Source organism: Neoarius graeffei, chromosome 28, assembly GCF_027579695.1.
Source record: "Neoarius graeffei isolate fNeoGra1 chromosome 28, fNeoGra1.pri, whole genome shotgun sequence".
In the NCBI taxonomy this organism is placed as follows: Eukaryota; Metazoa; Chordata; class Actinopteri; order Siluriformes; family Ariidae; genus Neoarius; species Neoarius graeffei.
This window is the reverse complement of record NC_083596.1, coordinates 10,763,798-10,781,743: the sequence shown is the minus strand read 5'-3', so window position 1 is coordinate 10,781,743 and position 17,946 is coordinate 10,763,798. Positions and strand designations below refer to the sequence as shown.

General features: G+C 40.8%; 1 protein-coding gene across 2 annotated transcripts in view; it reads right to left on the bottom strand.

Annotated features, from left to right (window-relative positions):
- The window catches only part of LOC132876147 (uncharacterized), a 57,644-nt gene that overhangs the window by 29,272 nt on the left and 10,426 nt on the right, over positions 1-17,946 (bottom strand). Inside the window, exons 3-6 of one of the 2 annotated variants that reach the window (XM_060913439.1) lie at positions 15,512-15,568; positions 12,595-12,703; positions 7,678-7,835; positions 7,375-7,511 (exon numbers count right to left, since the gene is read on the bottom strand). In XM_060913439.1, coding sequence (XP_060769422.1) covers positions 7,375-7,511; positions 7,678-7,835; positions 12,595-12,703; positions 15,512-15,568 — 461 coding nt within the window. The remainder of the gene's footprint in view (positions 1-7,374; positions 7,512-7,677; positions 7,836-12,594; positions 12,704-15,511; positions 15,569-17,946) is intronic. The other variant, XM_060913440.1, reaches the window with a different exon arrangement.

Below are 17,946 nucleotides of genomic sequence, written 5' to 3'. Positions count from 1 at the left end.
GACACTGCTTGTTTAAGAGGTATGGTGTAACCCTGCAATGAGTCCCAGGAGTTTTTATTTTTATTTTTTAATTATTATTATTATTTTTCTTTTTATTTATTTTGTATTTATTTATTTTCTTTCTATTTTTTTTTTTTTTTTGCTTAATTTCATTTAATGATCATTATTACCTTATGGACTTTGGAAGTCTTTGGACCTGAATGAGAATTTATAACAGGCAACACTGACATACATACTCAGTGTCTATTTTATTTATTATATATTTATTTATTATTTATTATTTCTTTATTTCAAATTATTTTACAATGTAAGTTGACTATATATTGTTGGAATACAAGGTGCGTGGTTGGTGGACTCCTCTGGTCGCCTATGGAGCTAGTTTGTGTAGTGGATCGGCATAAACCCTCCAGGTTGTGTTCTGAGTAAGGGAGGGGAAACAAGGTGTTTAAATGTTTATATATGTAAGTGTATATATGGTGTTCTTTTTTCTTTCCGTATGTCGTGCACTCAATGCAGCAGAAACATTTCTTACTCCTTTTCCCTGTATAACTGACTTGTACCACATTGTATATGGAGCACTCAGTCACTCAGAATATCTCTGATATAAAAGTTACGAGCTGGAATGTTAGGGGGCTACGGAAACAATCAATAGGATTGTTAAACCATGGAACTATGTATGTAAATATTTTTCCCCAGATAAATTCCGTAGCCTCCCTGTTTTCAAATCATCCCTGTTAGAGCTGTACTTTTGAATTACTGACCTCCACCTAATAATACGGACTTTTCATGTACTTGGTCTGTGTACCGTGACTGTGGTTGCCACAGATCATCTCATCTCATTATCTCTAGCCGCTTTATCCTTCTACAGGGTCGCAGGCAAGCTGGAGCCTATCCCAGCTGACTACGGGCGAAAGGCGGGGTACACCCTGGACAAGTCGCCAGGTCATCACAGGGCTGACACATAGACACAGACAACCATTCACACTCACATTCACACCTACGGTCAATTTAGAGTCACCAGTTAACCTAACCTGCATGTCTTTGGACTGTGGGGGAAACCGGAGCACCCGGAGGAAACCCACGCGGACACGGGGAGAACATGCAAACTCCGCACAGAAAGGCCCTCGCCGGCCACGGGGCTCGAACCCGGACCTTCTTGCTGTGAGGCGACAGCGCTAACCACTATACCACCGTGCCGCCCCAATTGAAATCTACAAAACATTTAAAGAAAAACTATTAATCCCGCTCATTAATATGTTTGAAGAATCCTATCAAACAGGAACTTTCCCACCCTCCCCTTAAGATTAGCAATGATAACATTGATTTTGAAACCAGGAAAAACCCCCATAGAATGCTCCTCATTTAGACCGATAAGTCTTATCGGATGTGACACAAAAATACTTTGTAAAGTCTTAGCAAGGAGACTGGACCCTTATATCCCATGCATAGTTCATAATGATCAGAATGGTTTTGTCCGAAAACGTCAAGGATTTCACAATATTAGACGAGTTCTTAATATAATTCATGAAAAATTTGATGCAAAAGATACAGCATTACTCTCACTGGATGCCCGGCAAGCGTTTGATAGAATAGAATGGCCATACTTATTTAATGTTCTGCTGAGATATGGATTTGGACAGAAATTTCTTAAATGGATTCAGATTTTATATACAAGCCCAACAGCCAATGTCATGACAAATAGTATAGTCTCTAAACCAGTCACCTTGGAGCGATCTACTCGCCAGGGGTGCCCTCTGTCACCTCATCTCATCTCATTATCTCTAGCCGCTTTATCCTGTTCTACAGGGTCGCAGGCAAGCTGGAGCCTATCCCAGCTGACTATGGGCGAAAGGCGGGGTACACCCTGGACAAGTCGCCAGGTCATCACAGGGCTGACACATAGACACAGACAACCATTCACACTCACATTCACACCTACGCTCAATTTAGAGTCACCAGTTAACCTAACCTGCATGTCTTTGGACTGTGGGGGAAACCGGAGCACCCGGAGGAAACCCATGCGGACACGGGGAGAACATGCAAACTCCGCACAGAAAGGCCCTCGCCGGCCCCGGGGCTCGAACCCAGGACCTTCTTGCTGTGAGGCGACAGCGCTAACCACTACACCACCGTGCCGCCCCCTCTGTCACCTATGTTATTTTATTTATATTGGCCATAGAGCCACTGGCTATGGCAATAAGGACACAGACGGACATATCGGGCATTTGTTTAGGAGAACAGGAGCATAAAATATCCTTGTATGCTGACGATTGTGTTTTTAACTAAACTGTCAATTAGTGTCCCACATCTTTTACAACAGATTGAACTGTTTGGGCAGTTCTCTGGGTAATAATGCAAAATCATCAATCCTGTTTTTAAATAAAGAAGAGAGACTGAAACCGGTCATAAAAACCCCCTTTTCTAATGCAAAGGAAGGATTCATCTATCTTGGTGTCAAAATTACTCCCGAAATTAAAATGATCATCCCAGCAAACTATGATCCACTAACAGCCGAAGTAAGTGAGACATTGGATCGATGGTTGACGTTGCCCATATCAATGATTGGCCGTATAAATCTGATTAAAATGAGTATATTACCAAAATTTTTATACCTGTTTCAATCACTCCCAGGTTCATTTTTTGACAAGCTTAATAGTACTTTTGGTAAATTCATTTGGAACAACAAAAAGTCTAGACTGAGGCTCAGATTGCTGTACTTGCCATATGAGAGGGGAGGGCTACGGCTTCCAAATTTGAAATTGTATTATTGGTCTGCCCAGTTACGTTCTGCAATGTTTTCTCACTGGAGGCCCCTCCAGCCTGGGTGAATATTGAGCAGGCATCAGTACCAAACCTCCCATTAAGGCTAGGGTGACCAGACGTCCCGGTTTTACCGGGACAGTCCCGATTTGGGGTTGTGTGTCCCGAGTCCCGACAAAAGTCTGTCGGGACACGGATATGTCCCGGTTTTTGCCACTCGCGACGTTTGCGACTGAGCAGCGTGGGAATCATTAGTGGAGAAATGTCTGCATGTACTATTTTGATGACTTGACAGGAATCGCAAACTTTCCTGGTTACTGCCCCCTGGCCCTGTGGCATGGGTGTTTATTTAGTCACATTATTCCAGACAACAGAACGGGTTGCCATGCAACAATAAAATAAACATTAACTGGCGCGAATGTTCTTTGTCGAGCAGCTAGCAGCAGTAATGCCGCAGCAATTTTCCAAAGATTTACAGGGCACCTACCCCTTCCTCCGAGAGGTGCAGAACAATGCGCATGAAGCCTACTGCACACACTGTAAGTGTTTTGTTCTTGTACTGAGTTGGGTAGCCTATGTTGCAAATGCTGTGCGCTCCTGTGGGGGCTTTCCTCGGGCTGCCGCCCCTCTCCTCCTTTATTGCTGTTTTGTTTGAGTGTATATTTACAGAAGCCACGAGAGGCCCTTCATATAATCTTTTTTTATTCACCTTGTTATCCCGAGATAACGAAATAATTAATTCAGGATCTCGAGAAAACAATACAACTAATTCGAGATCTCGAGAAAACAAAACTGTTATTTCATTATCTCAGCTGGATCCCTGTATCTCCGTCGGTAGAGACGAAGCCGGGCCAGTCTTCTGCGGAGGTGCCGCGGACTAATTTTGAAATTATCCCTTATTAAAAGACTTAATGCAATCTTTCCCTGTGCCAACCCCTGATCAAAGTATTGCCTTATTAGGTGATCGATTATTCCAGACATTCTAATGACCAAAGTTGCGTCTATACAGAATGAGAAATAGCCCCAAAGTCAGCATATCACAAGTCTCTTGGCGCACCTGAATGAACCATTTCTCAGCTGTTTACTCGAGATCATGAAATAATTGTTTTGTTTTCTCGAGATCTCGGAATAACGGTTTTGTTTTCTCGAGATCTCGAATTAGTTGTGTTGTTTTCTCGAGATCCTGAATTAATTATGTCGTTATCTCGGGATAACAAGGTGAATAAAAGAAAGGATTATATGAAGGGCCTCTCTCAGCTTCCATAGGTATATATTCTCAAATCACTTGTCTCTTTTTTGTTTCTGTTTAACATACCATTCTGACAGTTTGGCCATATTGCTGTGTTGAACAGTTTGTTGCACCTTCCATTAAAGTGTTCACTTTTGTACACATCTTCTTGCTTTATTCATTCAGTTGTGGGGAATGGTTAGTAAGGTTGATTCTGACCTAGGCTATGTTGAGGTCACATATCTACTTTTTAAGTTCATGCTATAGTGCATACAATTTTAGAGATATAGCCTACATGTGCATATGCATTCTTCTTGGTGTCTCACAAATAGGTGAAATAAATCAGTTTAAATGTGGCCTATGGACATAGCCTGGCCTATTCTCAGCCATTACAAAATCTGCTGTCTGACCATAATTTAACTGATCTGTATACCACTATGCTACTAGGTAACAAAATGCCTGTTTGTTTTATTTCATGTGAGATGTTGATAAATGTGAGCTTCAACAAAATGATAAGAGCACCTCTCTGAGTGGCGGCACGGTGGTGTAGTGGTTAGCGCTGTTGCCTCACAGCAAGAAGGTCCGGGTTCGAGCCCCGTGGCCGGCGAGGGCCTTTCTGTGCGGAGTTTGCATGTTCTCCCCGTGTCCGCGTGGGTTTCCTCCGGGTGCTCCGGTTTCCCCCACAGTCCAAAGACATGCAGGTTAGGTTAACTGGTGACTCTAAATTGACCGTAGGTGTGAATGTGAGTGTGAATGGTTGTCTGTGTCTATGTGTCAGCCCTGTGATGACCTGGCGACTTGTCCAGGGTGTACCCCACCTTTCGCCCGTAGTCAGCTGGGATAGGCTCCAGCTTGCCTGCGACCCTGTAGAACAGGATAAAGCGGCTACAGATAATGAGATGAGATGAGATGAGACCTCTCTGAGTGTCACGTTTACGTAAAAAAAAAAAAAAAGGTGTGCGTGTGCGAGCATGGTCGCGCCCAAAAGTGTCCCGGTTTCAGACTAGGGAAATCTGGTCACCCTAATTAAGGCTGTATATGTATTCTGCATACCCAAAGAAGCTAAAAAGATTAACAGGGAACCCTTTCCTCAGAAACACTGTTGACGTCTGGTACAAAGCACATCAGCATATTGGAGACACTCCTTCCATCTGGTGGATTCAAAATCTGGGCAGATAATGGTGCGCAAAAAATAGAGGACCTTTAGATGGATGGTAATCTTCTTACATTTGATCAGATGTGCCAAGCATACGCTATTCCTAGAAAACATTTTTTTAAGTATCTGCAATTGAAACATTTTCTTCTATCTAAACATAAGAATGTAGTAAATGAACCACCACTATCACATCTTGAAGACCTTACACTTCAGCACCTAGAGGGGAGGAAACAGATTTCTTTATTCTATACAGCTTTGATGTCATATGATAAAGAGTCCACCATCGACAGGCTAGAGGCATGGAGACTGGATATTCAGGAGGACATGCAAAAGGCTGATTGGGAAAAGGCATGTTTTAAAGCCCAAAAACAATCTATCAGTTCTCGAATGAAATGATTACAATACAAATGGTTGATGAGAACATACATTACCCCGGTTAAGTTAAATCAATGATCCCCTGATGTGCCGGACATGCGCATTAAGTGCTTGGAAGGAAAGGGTACTCTGTACCACTGTGGATGGGACTGCCCAAAAATAAAAAAATATTGGAAAGAAATTGTTTTGACTTTATCTAAGATTGTTGGAGTGAAGGTACCTTATCAGGCAAAAATTTGTATACTTGGTATATATCCAAAAAACTTTATGGTCAATCCTAAAGAGTCAACTTTAATTGATTTCAGACTCTACAGGCCAGGAGGATGATCGCTCTGTCTTGGAAAAAAATGGATGTGCCCTCGATACAAGTGTGGATAAGTTCAGTTGGTCGGGTTCAATGCCCAAACTGATGATCACATCATCAGTTTTTCTTTGGCTAATCAGACACAAGGTACACCACCACTCTTGCCAGAGCGGTTGGGGGTTAGGTGCCTTGCTCAAGGGCACTTACAGTAAGTCAATCCTGCTAGTCTGGGGAATCAAACCAGCAACCTTTTGGTCCCAAAGCTGTTTCTCTAACCATTAGGCCATGACTTCCCCAAAAGGATAAAGGAGTTGGCATCTTGTATTGTGTTGGAAAGAATGACTTATACAGTATAACCAGGGGAAGGACTGCAGAGTTTGAGACTGTGAAAACCTTTAATAGAGTTTCTTAAACATTAAAATGCACAATCAACTTGAAATTGCTGTACTGACGTGTGTAGTTGAGTGTTTGTGTACGTTGTTTCTTTTAAATGTGTGAAGTATGTGAAATGTCTTGTGGAAATTGTGACCGTTTATTTTATGGATGTCATTGTTTTGATTGTTGTCTATCTGTATAAGTGATATATATATATATATATATATATATATATATATATATATATATATATATATATATATATACACACACGCCGGTGTATATATATATATATATATATATATATATATATATATATATATATATATATATATATAAATAAAAGTTCAATAAAAAAATGTGAAAAAAAGAAAAAAAAACAGGAATGTCAGCTAGCTAGCCAACATGCTATAAAGTGAATGTAGCTTCTCTGAGCTCTATTTCCATATTGTGTCAGTTACTTACTATTACTTTCTTGTTTCTCGAACTGTTGTATAAAAGCAATATCGCACTCACAATCACATCATATCCCTGCCATGCTGCTATTCAGTATAACCACCATCTTTCTTCTGTGATATTGCTTAAATGGTCAAAAGTTTGTGCACACCTTGCCACTCTTCTGGGAAGGCGTTCGACTAGATTTTGGAGCATGGCTGTTTGGATTTGTCCATTCAGCAACAAAAGCATTAGCAAGATTAGGCACTGATGTATGGTTAGAAGGTCTGGGGTGCAGTCAGCATTCCAGTCAATTCCAAAGGTGTTCAACAGGGTTGAGTTCAGTCAGGGAGTTCTTCCACTCCAGCCTTGGCACACCAGGTCTTCATGGACTTTGCATTGTGCACAGGTGCTTTGTCATGCTGGAACAGGTTTTGATCCTTTAGTTCCATTAAAGGGAAACTGTAATGCTATAGCATGGAAAGTCATCCTATAAATTGTGTGCGTCGATTTTTGTGGCAGCAGTTTGAGGAAGAACTACATATGGGTGTGATTTTCAGGTGTCCACAAACTTTTGACCATACGGTATAGTGTATATAGTATACATTAAAAAGCAATAGCATCATAGAACCTCATGGAGTGACCCTTAAAAAAAACTTCAACCTCCTTTTGGTTATCCCCATATTCAAAACATGTTCATGGAATTGGTTTCAGAAGCAGAAAACTGATCTTTATCTTTACCTCTTTCCACACAGTGGTGTTGAGTTCTCTGTACTTCAAATGATACTGTTTCACATTACTGTCTTCCCACTCAGCCGTAACATTCAAATGACCATAACTTCTCTTGAAAGTCACATTATTCGGTGGACCACACTGTACTGGAATACAACAAACATTATTATAAGCAATGAAACTTATTTAATTGTTTCGCCAGTTGCTCAGCTCAAATGTGTTTAGCTAAAATGTATAACTATATCGCTGTTCTTTAACTATTTCGTATTATTTATCAGTGTTAAGGTGAAAATATATTTAAAATGAACGTACTTATTTGCATTGGATGGCCGCTGAATTTTGCAAAGACACATCTTTTTTCATCATCACTCAGCGCAAAGGCAGAGGCATCAATGTTTCTCGTACTTATTATAGTAAGGGGTTTGGATATCACAAATTTTGACCGTGAATGTGTTGAAAAATTTATCCTCCTGCAAGAGAAAACTTATGTTTTCATGCCATTACATCCTTTTATATATATATATATATATATATATACACACACACTACCGTTCAAAAGTTTGGGGTCACTTTGAAATGTCCTTATTTTTGAAAGAAAAGCACTGTTCTTTTCAATGAAGATCACTTTAAACTAATCAGAAATGCACTCTATACATTGCTAATGTGGTAAATGACTATTCTAGCTGCAAATGTCTGGTTTTTGGTGCAATATCTCCATAGGTGTATAGAGATGTATATCCCATTTCCAGCAATCATCACTCCAGTGTTCTAATGGTACACTGTGTTTGCTCATTGCCTCAGAAGGCTAATGGATGATTAGAAAACCCTTGTACGATCATGTTAGCACAGCTGAAAACAGTTTAGCTCTTTAGAGAAGCTATAAAACTGACCTTCCTTTGAGCAGATTGAGTTTCTGGAGCATCACATTTGTGGGGTCGATTAAATGCTCAAAATGGCCAGAAAAATGTCTTGACTATATTTTCTATTCATTTTACAACTTATGGTGGTAAATAAATGTGTGACTTTTCATGGAAAACACAAAATTGTCTGGGTGACCCCAAACTTTTGAACGATAGTATATATACTATATATATACACACACACACACAAGTCTTAGACACGTAAAGAAATGCTGTAAACCAAAAATAGCTTAAAAAATAATGAAATGTTTTAATATAAAAAAAATACTATAAACAGCAGTAAGTCATAATAAATTAAACAAAGTCAATATTTGGTGCGAGACGACCCTTTGCTTTAAAAAAAAATAGTATTCTCAGGTCCAGTGAGTGCAGTTTGATAAGGAAATGATCTGTAGGTTTTACTGAGCATCTTCCAGAACCAGCCCCAGTTCTTCTGGACACTTTGACTGTCACACTCGCTTCTTCATTTTGCCCCAAAACCCAGCAGCCTTCATTATGTTTCCTTTTTCAATCTGAAAAGTCATCTCTTATGGAATATGAGATACAGAAAAATTTTTCTGTAACATTTAATTTTGTGCTGGAAAACGAACGTTTGGACTCTAAAATGTTTTTGTGTTGTTGACTCCATAATGTAGAAGTCATAAAATAAAAATCTATAACAAAGTTTGTATGAAAAAAAAAACAGGGTACCTAAGACTTTTGCACAGCACCGTGCATATCATACATGAGCTGATAACTGACAAGGCGCGTAGCACCGAGTTGGCTATAAACCATGTACGACGAGATTGAGTGGAATTCTATCCACATTCACTGGATTTTGAGAAATAGAGCATTTTTATTTTTTGCAAATTCGACAAATAAAAACTTTATACAAAACGTCCGACAAAATCCTTTCTGCTTAGAATGTAAACAAACCGGCGAAATGATGGTAGCAATTTGTGAAAAATGCTATAATAATAATAATTCTTCTTGAAAAAAAAAGATACGTTCTTACCATGAAATACTTTTATTCCATATTTTCTTGCTTTTTTTTTGTATTTTTTGGGGGTTTTGTTTTTGAGTAAAATTTTTTATTTTGTCCTCGGTTGGTTCAGCAACACGCTCTGCCATTTTGTTTTTCTCTCCTCACAGTATATGAGCTAATATCCTAGTAGTAGAGTAGCCAATCAGAGCACCCAATTGCTCATATCTAGTGAATGTGGATAGAAAAGGTATATTTTTATATTTTGCAAATATTTATACAAACATCAATATCCATCCAGCCATTATCCGTAACCGCTTATCCTGTGCAGGGTCGTGGGCAAGCTGGAGCCCGTCCCAGCTGACTATGGACGAGAGGCGGGATACACCCAGGACAAGTCGCCAGATCCACATCACTATTGAATGCTCAATTCTGTTTGATCAGGTTGGTCAGGTGTTGATTTGTTTTCTGTAACAGCATCTGGGATGGTAGTTCCAGCTGCAAGCTTCATACGGTACTAAGGCGCTAGTTCTAATACTTTATCATTTCTGTAGTAACAACTTGCAAAAGGGACTTGAATGCTGAATGCTTCACAAAAATATAAACATCTCATCTCATCTCATTATCTCTAGCCGCTTTATCCTTCTACAGGGTCGCAGGCAAGCTGGAGCCTATCCCAGCTGACTACGGGCGAAAGGCGGGGTACACCCTGGACAAGTCGCCAGGTCATCACAGGGCTGACACATAGACACAGACAACCATTCACACTCACATTCACACCTACGGTCAATTTAGAGTCACCAGTTAACCTAACCTGCATGTCTTTGGACTGTGGGGGAAACCGGAGTACCCGGAGGAAACCCACGTGGACATGGGGAGAACATGCAAACTCCACACAGAAAGGCCCTTGCCGGCCCCGGGGCTCGAACCCGGACCTTCTTGCTGTGAGGCGACGGCGCTAACCACTACACCACCATGCCGCCATAAACATAAACATAGTGAATAGAATTTTTCCTTGAAGATATGTTTATTTTTTATTTTTGTAAGGAGTCTCCGGTGTCAGCGCCAACATCAGTCAGAGATAAAGCTGACACTTTAATTTTTACGACATAGGAAAGTCTTCAGGACAAAGAAGTTTGCGCTTTGTGGATTCTCAGTAACATGAGGTGGATTGTTTGTTTGTAATGTTCAGAGAGAGAAAAAGAAAGTGTGGCGAAGAAAGGACTGTTTATAACTGCTAGAACATAAGTGACAGCATCGTGCAAACATCAACATCCTAACATCAAATGTAGCTATAAATGGATAAAAAGTACAACACGTCATGCTTGAATAAATTGGCAAACGGCTCTCGTGTAAGAGGAATAAAACACTTAAGGACGTGCTGTTCTGGGAAAATACTACCGTATTTTTCGGACTATAAGTCGCACTTTTTTTTTCATGGTTCGGCTGGCCATGCGACTTATACTCCGGTGCGACGTATATATGTTTGTTTGTTTTTTCACCGCGGAATAACTGGAGCTGATGCTGAGTCTGACGACAGCCACGCAGAAGAAGAGGAAACGGCGCTTCATCTGCCGCTGGAGTTGGCAGAGTTGTTCAGAAGCGACACCGAGGATGAGGAATTCAATGGATTTGCTGATTTGGAGTGAAATCATCAGCTTGATAAACTTGATTGACCTGTGTTTTATTATTAATGATAGGCTTATAGTTATTTAAATAAGTTATGTAGTGATTTTAGGCAGTGCTTAATTTGTGAAGTGGGAGGTCCCAGAACGCAGGAGGTGGGTGGGTCCGGCGACTCAAAAAAAAAAAGGCGGGGGATGGTTTACTATAACTTAACGCACATGCGCTTATTGTGTGTGTAAAATAATAATAATAATAATAATATCAGACATTATGATCTTAGAAAACGCTTTAGTGACAAACAGTTACAGACAGTAATATGTCGTGATATTATATTATAAAATATTAATTTTTATTAGTCTATATATTAAATTATATATTACATTTATCTTCTAAAATAACAGACTGTACTCATCACAACCGGTTTATTTCACCATTGGAGATCAGATCAGGGCGGCATGGTGGTGTAGTGGTTAGCGCTGTCGCCTCACAGCAAGAAGCTCCTGGGTTCGAGCCCCGTGGCCGGCGAGGGCCTTTCTGTGTGGAGTTTGCATGTTCTCCCCGTGTCCGCGTGGGTTTCCTCCGGGTGCTCCGGTTTCCCCCACAGTCCAAAGACATGCAGGTTAGGTTAACTGGTGACTCTAAATTGAGCGTAGGTGTGAATGTGAGTGTGAATGGTTGTCTGTGTCTATGTGTCAGCCCTGTGATGACCTGGCGACTTGTCCAGGGTGTACCCCGCCTTTCGCCCGTAGTCAGCTGGGATAGGCTCCAGCTTGCCTGTGACCCTGTAGAACAGGATAAAGCGGCTAGAGATAATGAGATGAGATCAGATCACACAAGACATGAGTTAAATGACTCATTTTAAGGATTTAAGTAGGGGATTTAAAAGCGGTTGTTGTTGTTTTTTTTTTCACTAGACGGTTGTTTTTACTACCGTACCTGTCTTTGGAGATGATATACCTATAGCCTACTTGACCTCTGATTTGATGAAATAAAATTCGACAAAAATGAAGAATGACACTCCTCGATGATGACTACAGCTTTAATAACACAGATGAAAGAGCCATGGGGCGATAATAAGCCCTAGCGGTAAAAATATTCTAAAAGCAAACTGATTAATGCATCAGTAATAGGCTACTAATATTAGTTATAATAATAATATAGGCTGTTAGTAATAACGATAGTGATAGTATTAAAGATAGTAGTAGATATTTAAAATAATCAGACTAGGCTACTTACAGGGCAAAGGGCGCGTTATCACTGCTCAGCTGTTCGTTTATTAAATTAAATTATTAAATAGTCGCGCAGTAACCACGCACCGCTTATCAGATACAATCACAGATTCTATGGATAGAATAACCCTTCAAAAAAGTGCGACTTATAGTCCGGAGCGACGTATATATGTTTTTTTCGTCTTCATAATGCACTTTTTGGCTGATGCGACTTAAACTCCGGAGCGACGTATAGTCCGGAAAATACGGTAATATTAATAGTAACCAACTTCGAGGTAGTAACAGTAACTCCGCTTCATTTTGGGCTGCACCACATAACTTGACATTGAGAAAAAAGTTTCATGCTAGGGCTCTATTTTAATTTCACATACAGTCCCAAATCACACAGAAGGTCAAACATCAACGTGAGGTTCTTGTCCTCAGAACCCTAACTTGCTGTGCAAAATTGCTCAAGGATTTAAAAAATACTGTGCAAATAAGAGTAACAACTTACTGCTTTATGAAGAGACTATATTTATCATACTGTCCAGGACTCCATGTGCAGTTGTATTTTATAATGGTATTTGTAGCCCGTCGCCCAAAGCAGCTCAAACCATGGACTCCTAAAAAGATCCACAGTTAAAAACACTTTGTTTATGCAGTGTCTTGCAAAAGTATTCATCCCCCTTGGTGTATGTCCTGTTTTGTCACATTACAAGCTGGAATTAAAATGGATTTTTGGGGGGTTAGCACCATTTGATTTACACAACATGCCTACAACTTTAAAGGTGCAAATTGGGTTTTTTTGTTTGCTTTTTTTTAATTGTGACACCAACAATAATTAAGATGAAAAACAGAAATCTGGAGTTGTGGAGAATTCTAGATCAGGATTGGGTTGTAAAAAATATCCCAAACTTTGAATAGAATAGAAACACTTTTATTGCCAGGTGTGTGGACACACACGAGGAATTTGACTCCGGTTCACTTAGCTCTCATAGTACAAAAACAGATAAAAAAGCGTAAACACAAAACAAGCAAGCAAACAACAAAAATAGGTGCATAATGCAAAGTAATCCAGGTAAGTCAAGTATGGAATAGTTAAATAAATATAAAGTATACAGTGTGCACAGAATGAGGGTATAAGTGTTCAGATATTTTACAAGTGATATTACTGATATATGAATCTGGATGTGGGCGGCACGGTGGTGTAGTGGTTAGCGCTGTCGCCTCACAGCAAGAAGGTCTGGGTTCGAGCCCCGTGGCCGGCGAGGGCCTTTCTGTGCGGAGTTTGCATGTTCTCCCCGTGTCCGCGTGGGTTTCCTCCGGGTGCTCCGGTTTCCCCCACAGTCCAAAGACATGCAGGTTAGGTTAACTGGTGACTCTAAATTGAGCGTAGGTGTGAATGTGAGTGTGAATGGTTGTCTGTGTCTATGTGTCAGCCCTGTGATGACCTGGCGACTTGTCCAGGGTGTACCCCGCCTTTCGCCCGTAGTCAGCTGGGATAGGCTCCAGCTTGCCTGCGACCCTGTAGAAGGATAAAGCGGCTAGAGATAATGAATGAATGAATCTGGATTTTAGCTGTTAATCACAGAAAGGATTTCCCTTTTGGTGCAATATGGTGCATAGTGCAAAGATGAATAGTAAATTTAAATAAGTTTAAAAAAAATATATATATATATATATATATATATATATATACACACATATACATCTCATCTCATTATCTCTAGCCGCTTTATCCTGTTCTACAGGGTCGCAGGCAAGCTGGAGCCTATCCCAGCTGACTACGGGCGAAAGGCGGGGTACACCCTGGACAAGTCGCCAGGTCATCACAGGGCTGACACATAGACACAGACAACCATTCACACTCACATTCACACCTACGCTCAATTTAGAGTCACCAGTTAACCTAACCTGCATGTCTTTGGACTGTGGGGGAAACCGGAGCACCCGGAGGAAACCCACGCGGACACGGGGAGAACATGCAAACTCCGCACAGAAGGCCCTCGCCGGCCACGGGGCTCGAACCCGGACCTTCTTGCTGTGAGGCGACAGCGCTAACCACTACACCACTGTGCCGCCCACACATATATATATATATATATATATATGTGTGTGTGTGTGTGTGTGTATAAATCCATTATAGCAAAATGGAAAGAACATGTCACCACTACAAGCCTGACAAGAGAAGACCATCCACCAAGACTCACAGACCGGGCAAGGAGGGCATTAATCAGAGATGCAACAAAGACATCAAAGATAACACTGAAGCAGCTGCAAAGATCCACAGCGAAGATGGGAGTATCTGTCCATAGGACCACTTTAAGCCACACACTCTACAGAATGGGGCTTTATGGAAGAGTGGCCAGAAAAAAAGCCATTGCTTAAAGGAAAAAAAAAAAGAAAACACATTTGGAGTTTGCCCAACAGCATGTGGCAGACTCCCAAACACATGGAAGAAGATTCTCTGGTCAAATAAGACTAAAATTGATCTTTTTGGCCATCATGGGAAACGCCATGTGTGGCGCAAACCCAACACCCTGAGAACACCATTCCTACAGTGAAGCATGGTGGTGGCAGCACCATGTTGTGGGGATAGTTTTCATCTGCAGGGACAGAAAAGCTGGTCAGGACTGAAGGAAAGATGGATGGCACTAAATACAGGGCAATTCTGGAGGAAAACCTGTTTGAGTCGGTCAAAGGTTTGAGACTGGGATGAAGGTTCACGTTCCAGCAGGACAATGACCCTAAACATACTGCTAAAGCTACACTGGAGTGGTTTAAAGGGAAATGTTTAAACCAATGTTTAAATTTTTTCATCTTAATTCTTGTCTGTGTCACAATAAATAAAAAAAAACACTTTGCACTTTTAAAGTGGTAGACATCGTTGTTCATATAAGGATTTATTTTTGTATGTGACATCTGCTGAAAAAATGTATTGGAATGGCCTAATCAAAGCCCAGACCTCAATCCAATTGTGGCATAACTTGAAGATTGCTGTACACCAACACAACCCATCTAACTTGAAGGAGTTGGAGCAGTTTTGCCTTGAGGAATGGACAAAAATCCCAGTGGCTAGATGTGCTAAGCTAATAGAAACATACCCCAAGAGACTTGCAGCTGTAATTGCAGCAAAATGTGGCTCTCCAAAGTATTGACTTTGGGGTGTGAATACCTATGCACACTCCATATTTCTATTTTTTCATCTTAATTCTTGTTTGTGTCACAATAAAAAAACCAAAACACTTTGCACTTTTAAAGTGGTAGACATGTTGTGTAAATCAAATGGTGCTAACCCCCCCAAAATCCATTTTAATTCCAGCTTGTAATGTGACAAAACAGGACAAACACCAAGGGGGATGAATACTTTTGCAAGACACTGTAATTGCTTTAAGGAAATGCATATGAACAATGCTGATACTGACATTTACCTTCAGAGACGTTACATCGTTGTTCATATAAGGATTTATTTCTGTATGTGACATCTGCTGAAAAATAACAATAATAAAGTAAGACTGTATAAAAAAATACTGTATACATAGATTTAAATAAAAAAAGACATTTGGAAACTCGAGTTGGTTAAGTGCTAAAATGGAGCATCTTAAACTAACATTTTTCAGTTATAAATTACTCTTTGGTTGACGGTTATACAGTACAGTGCCTTGGAGAAGTATTTACCCCACATGGACTTTACACGTTTTCTAGTGGAAAGTCCATGTGGGATAAAGTCCTTGCGCACCTTAAAACCCATGCGCAAGTCATGAACAGCTCCAAACCACAGCTGTTCGATGGTCTTCTTCAAACATAAAGAAGATCAATCATACAACCCCGATTCCAAAAAAAGTTGGGACAAATTACAAATTGTAAATAAAAACGGAATGCAATCATTTACAAATCTCAAAAACTGATATTGTATTCACAATAGAAAATAGACAACATATGAAAGTCGAAAGTGAGACATTTTGAAATTTCATGACAGCAACACAACTCAAAAAAGTTGGGACAGGGGCAATAAGAGGCTGGAAAAGTTAAAGGTACAAAAAAGGAACAGCTGGAGGACCAAATTGCAACTCATTAGGTCAATTGGCAATAGGTCATTAACATGACTGGGTATAAAAAGAGCATCTTGGAGTGGCAGCGGCTCTCAGAAGTAAAGATGGGAAGAGGATCACCAATCCCCCTAATTCTGCACCAACAAATAGTGGAGCAATATCAGAAAGGAGTTCGACAGTGTAAAATTGCAAAGAGTTTGAACATATCATCATCTACAGTGCATAATATCATCAAAAGATTCAGAGAATCTGGAAGAATCTCTGTGCGTAAGGGTAAAGGCCGGAAAACCATACTGGGTGCTCGTGATCTTCGGGCCCTTAGACGGCACTGCATCACATACAGGCATGCTTCTGTATTGGAAATCACAAAATGGGCTCAGGAATATTTCCAGAGAACATTATCTGTGAACACAATTCACCGTGCCATCCGCCGTTGCCAGCTAAAACTCTATAGTTCAAAGAAGAAGCCGTATCTAAACATGATCCAGAAGCGCAGACGTCTTCTCTGGGCCAAGGCTCATTTAAAATGGACTGTGGCAAAGTGGAAAACTGTTCTGTGGTCAGACAAATCAAAATTTGAAGTTCTTTATGGAAATCAGGGACGCCGTGTCATTCGGACTAAAGAGGAGAAGGACGACCCAAGTTGTTATCAGCGCTCAGTTCAGAAGCCTGCATCTCTGATGGTATGGGGTTGCATTAGTGCGTGTGGCATGGGCAGCTTACACATCTGGAAAGACAGCATCAATGCTGAAAGGTATATCCAGGTTCTAGAGCAACATATGCTCCCGTCCAGACGACGTCTCTTTCAGGGAAGACCTTGCATTTTCCAACATGACAATGCCAAACCACATACTGCATCAATTACAGCATCATGGCTGCGTAGAAGAAGGGTCCGGGTACTGAACTGGCCAGCCTGCAGTCCAGATCTTTCACCCATAGAAAACATTTGGCGCATCATAAAACGGAAGATACGACAAAAAAGACCTAAGAGAGTTGAGCAACTAGAATCCTACATTAGACAAGAATGGGTTAACATTCCTATCCCTGAACTTGAGCAACTTGTCTCCTCAGTCCCCAGACGTTTTCAGACTGTTGTAAAGAGAAAAGGGGATGTCTCACAGTGGGAAACATGGCCTTGTCCCAACTTTTTTGAGATGTGTTGTTGTCATAAAATTTAAAATCACCTAATTTTTCTCTTTAAATGATACATTTTGGGGTGGCACGGTGGTGTAGTGGTTAGCACTGTCGCCTCACAGCAAGAAGGTCCTGGGTTCGAGCCCCAGGGCCGGCGAGGGCCTTTCTGTGCGGAGTTTGCATGTTCTCCCCGTGTCCGCATGGGTTTCCTCCGGGTGCTCCGGTTTCCCCCACAGTCCAAAGACATGCAGGTTAGGTTAACTGGTGACTCTAAATTGACCGTAGGTGTGAATGTGAGTGTGAATGGTTGTCTGTGTCTATGTGTCAGCCCTGTGATGACCTGGCGACTTGTCCAGGGTGTACCCCGCCTTTCACCCATAGTCAGCTGGGATAGGCTCCAGCTTGCCTGCGACCCTGTAGAAGGATAAAGCGGCTAGAGATAATGAGATGATATATTTTCTCAGTTTAAACATTTGATATGTCATCTATGTTCTATTCTGAATAAAATATGGAATTTTGAAACTTCCACATCATTGCATTCCATTTTTATCTACAATTTGTACTTTGTCCCAAGTTTTTTGGAATCGGGGTTGTAGATCAATTGATCAGCCTAGCCAATAAATTCGGCCAATATCAAGCAGTTTAATGTAATCAGTCGTCGTCGGCAGCTGTCCATCACT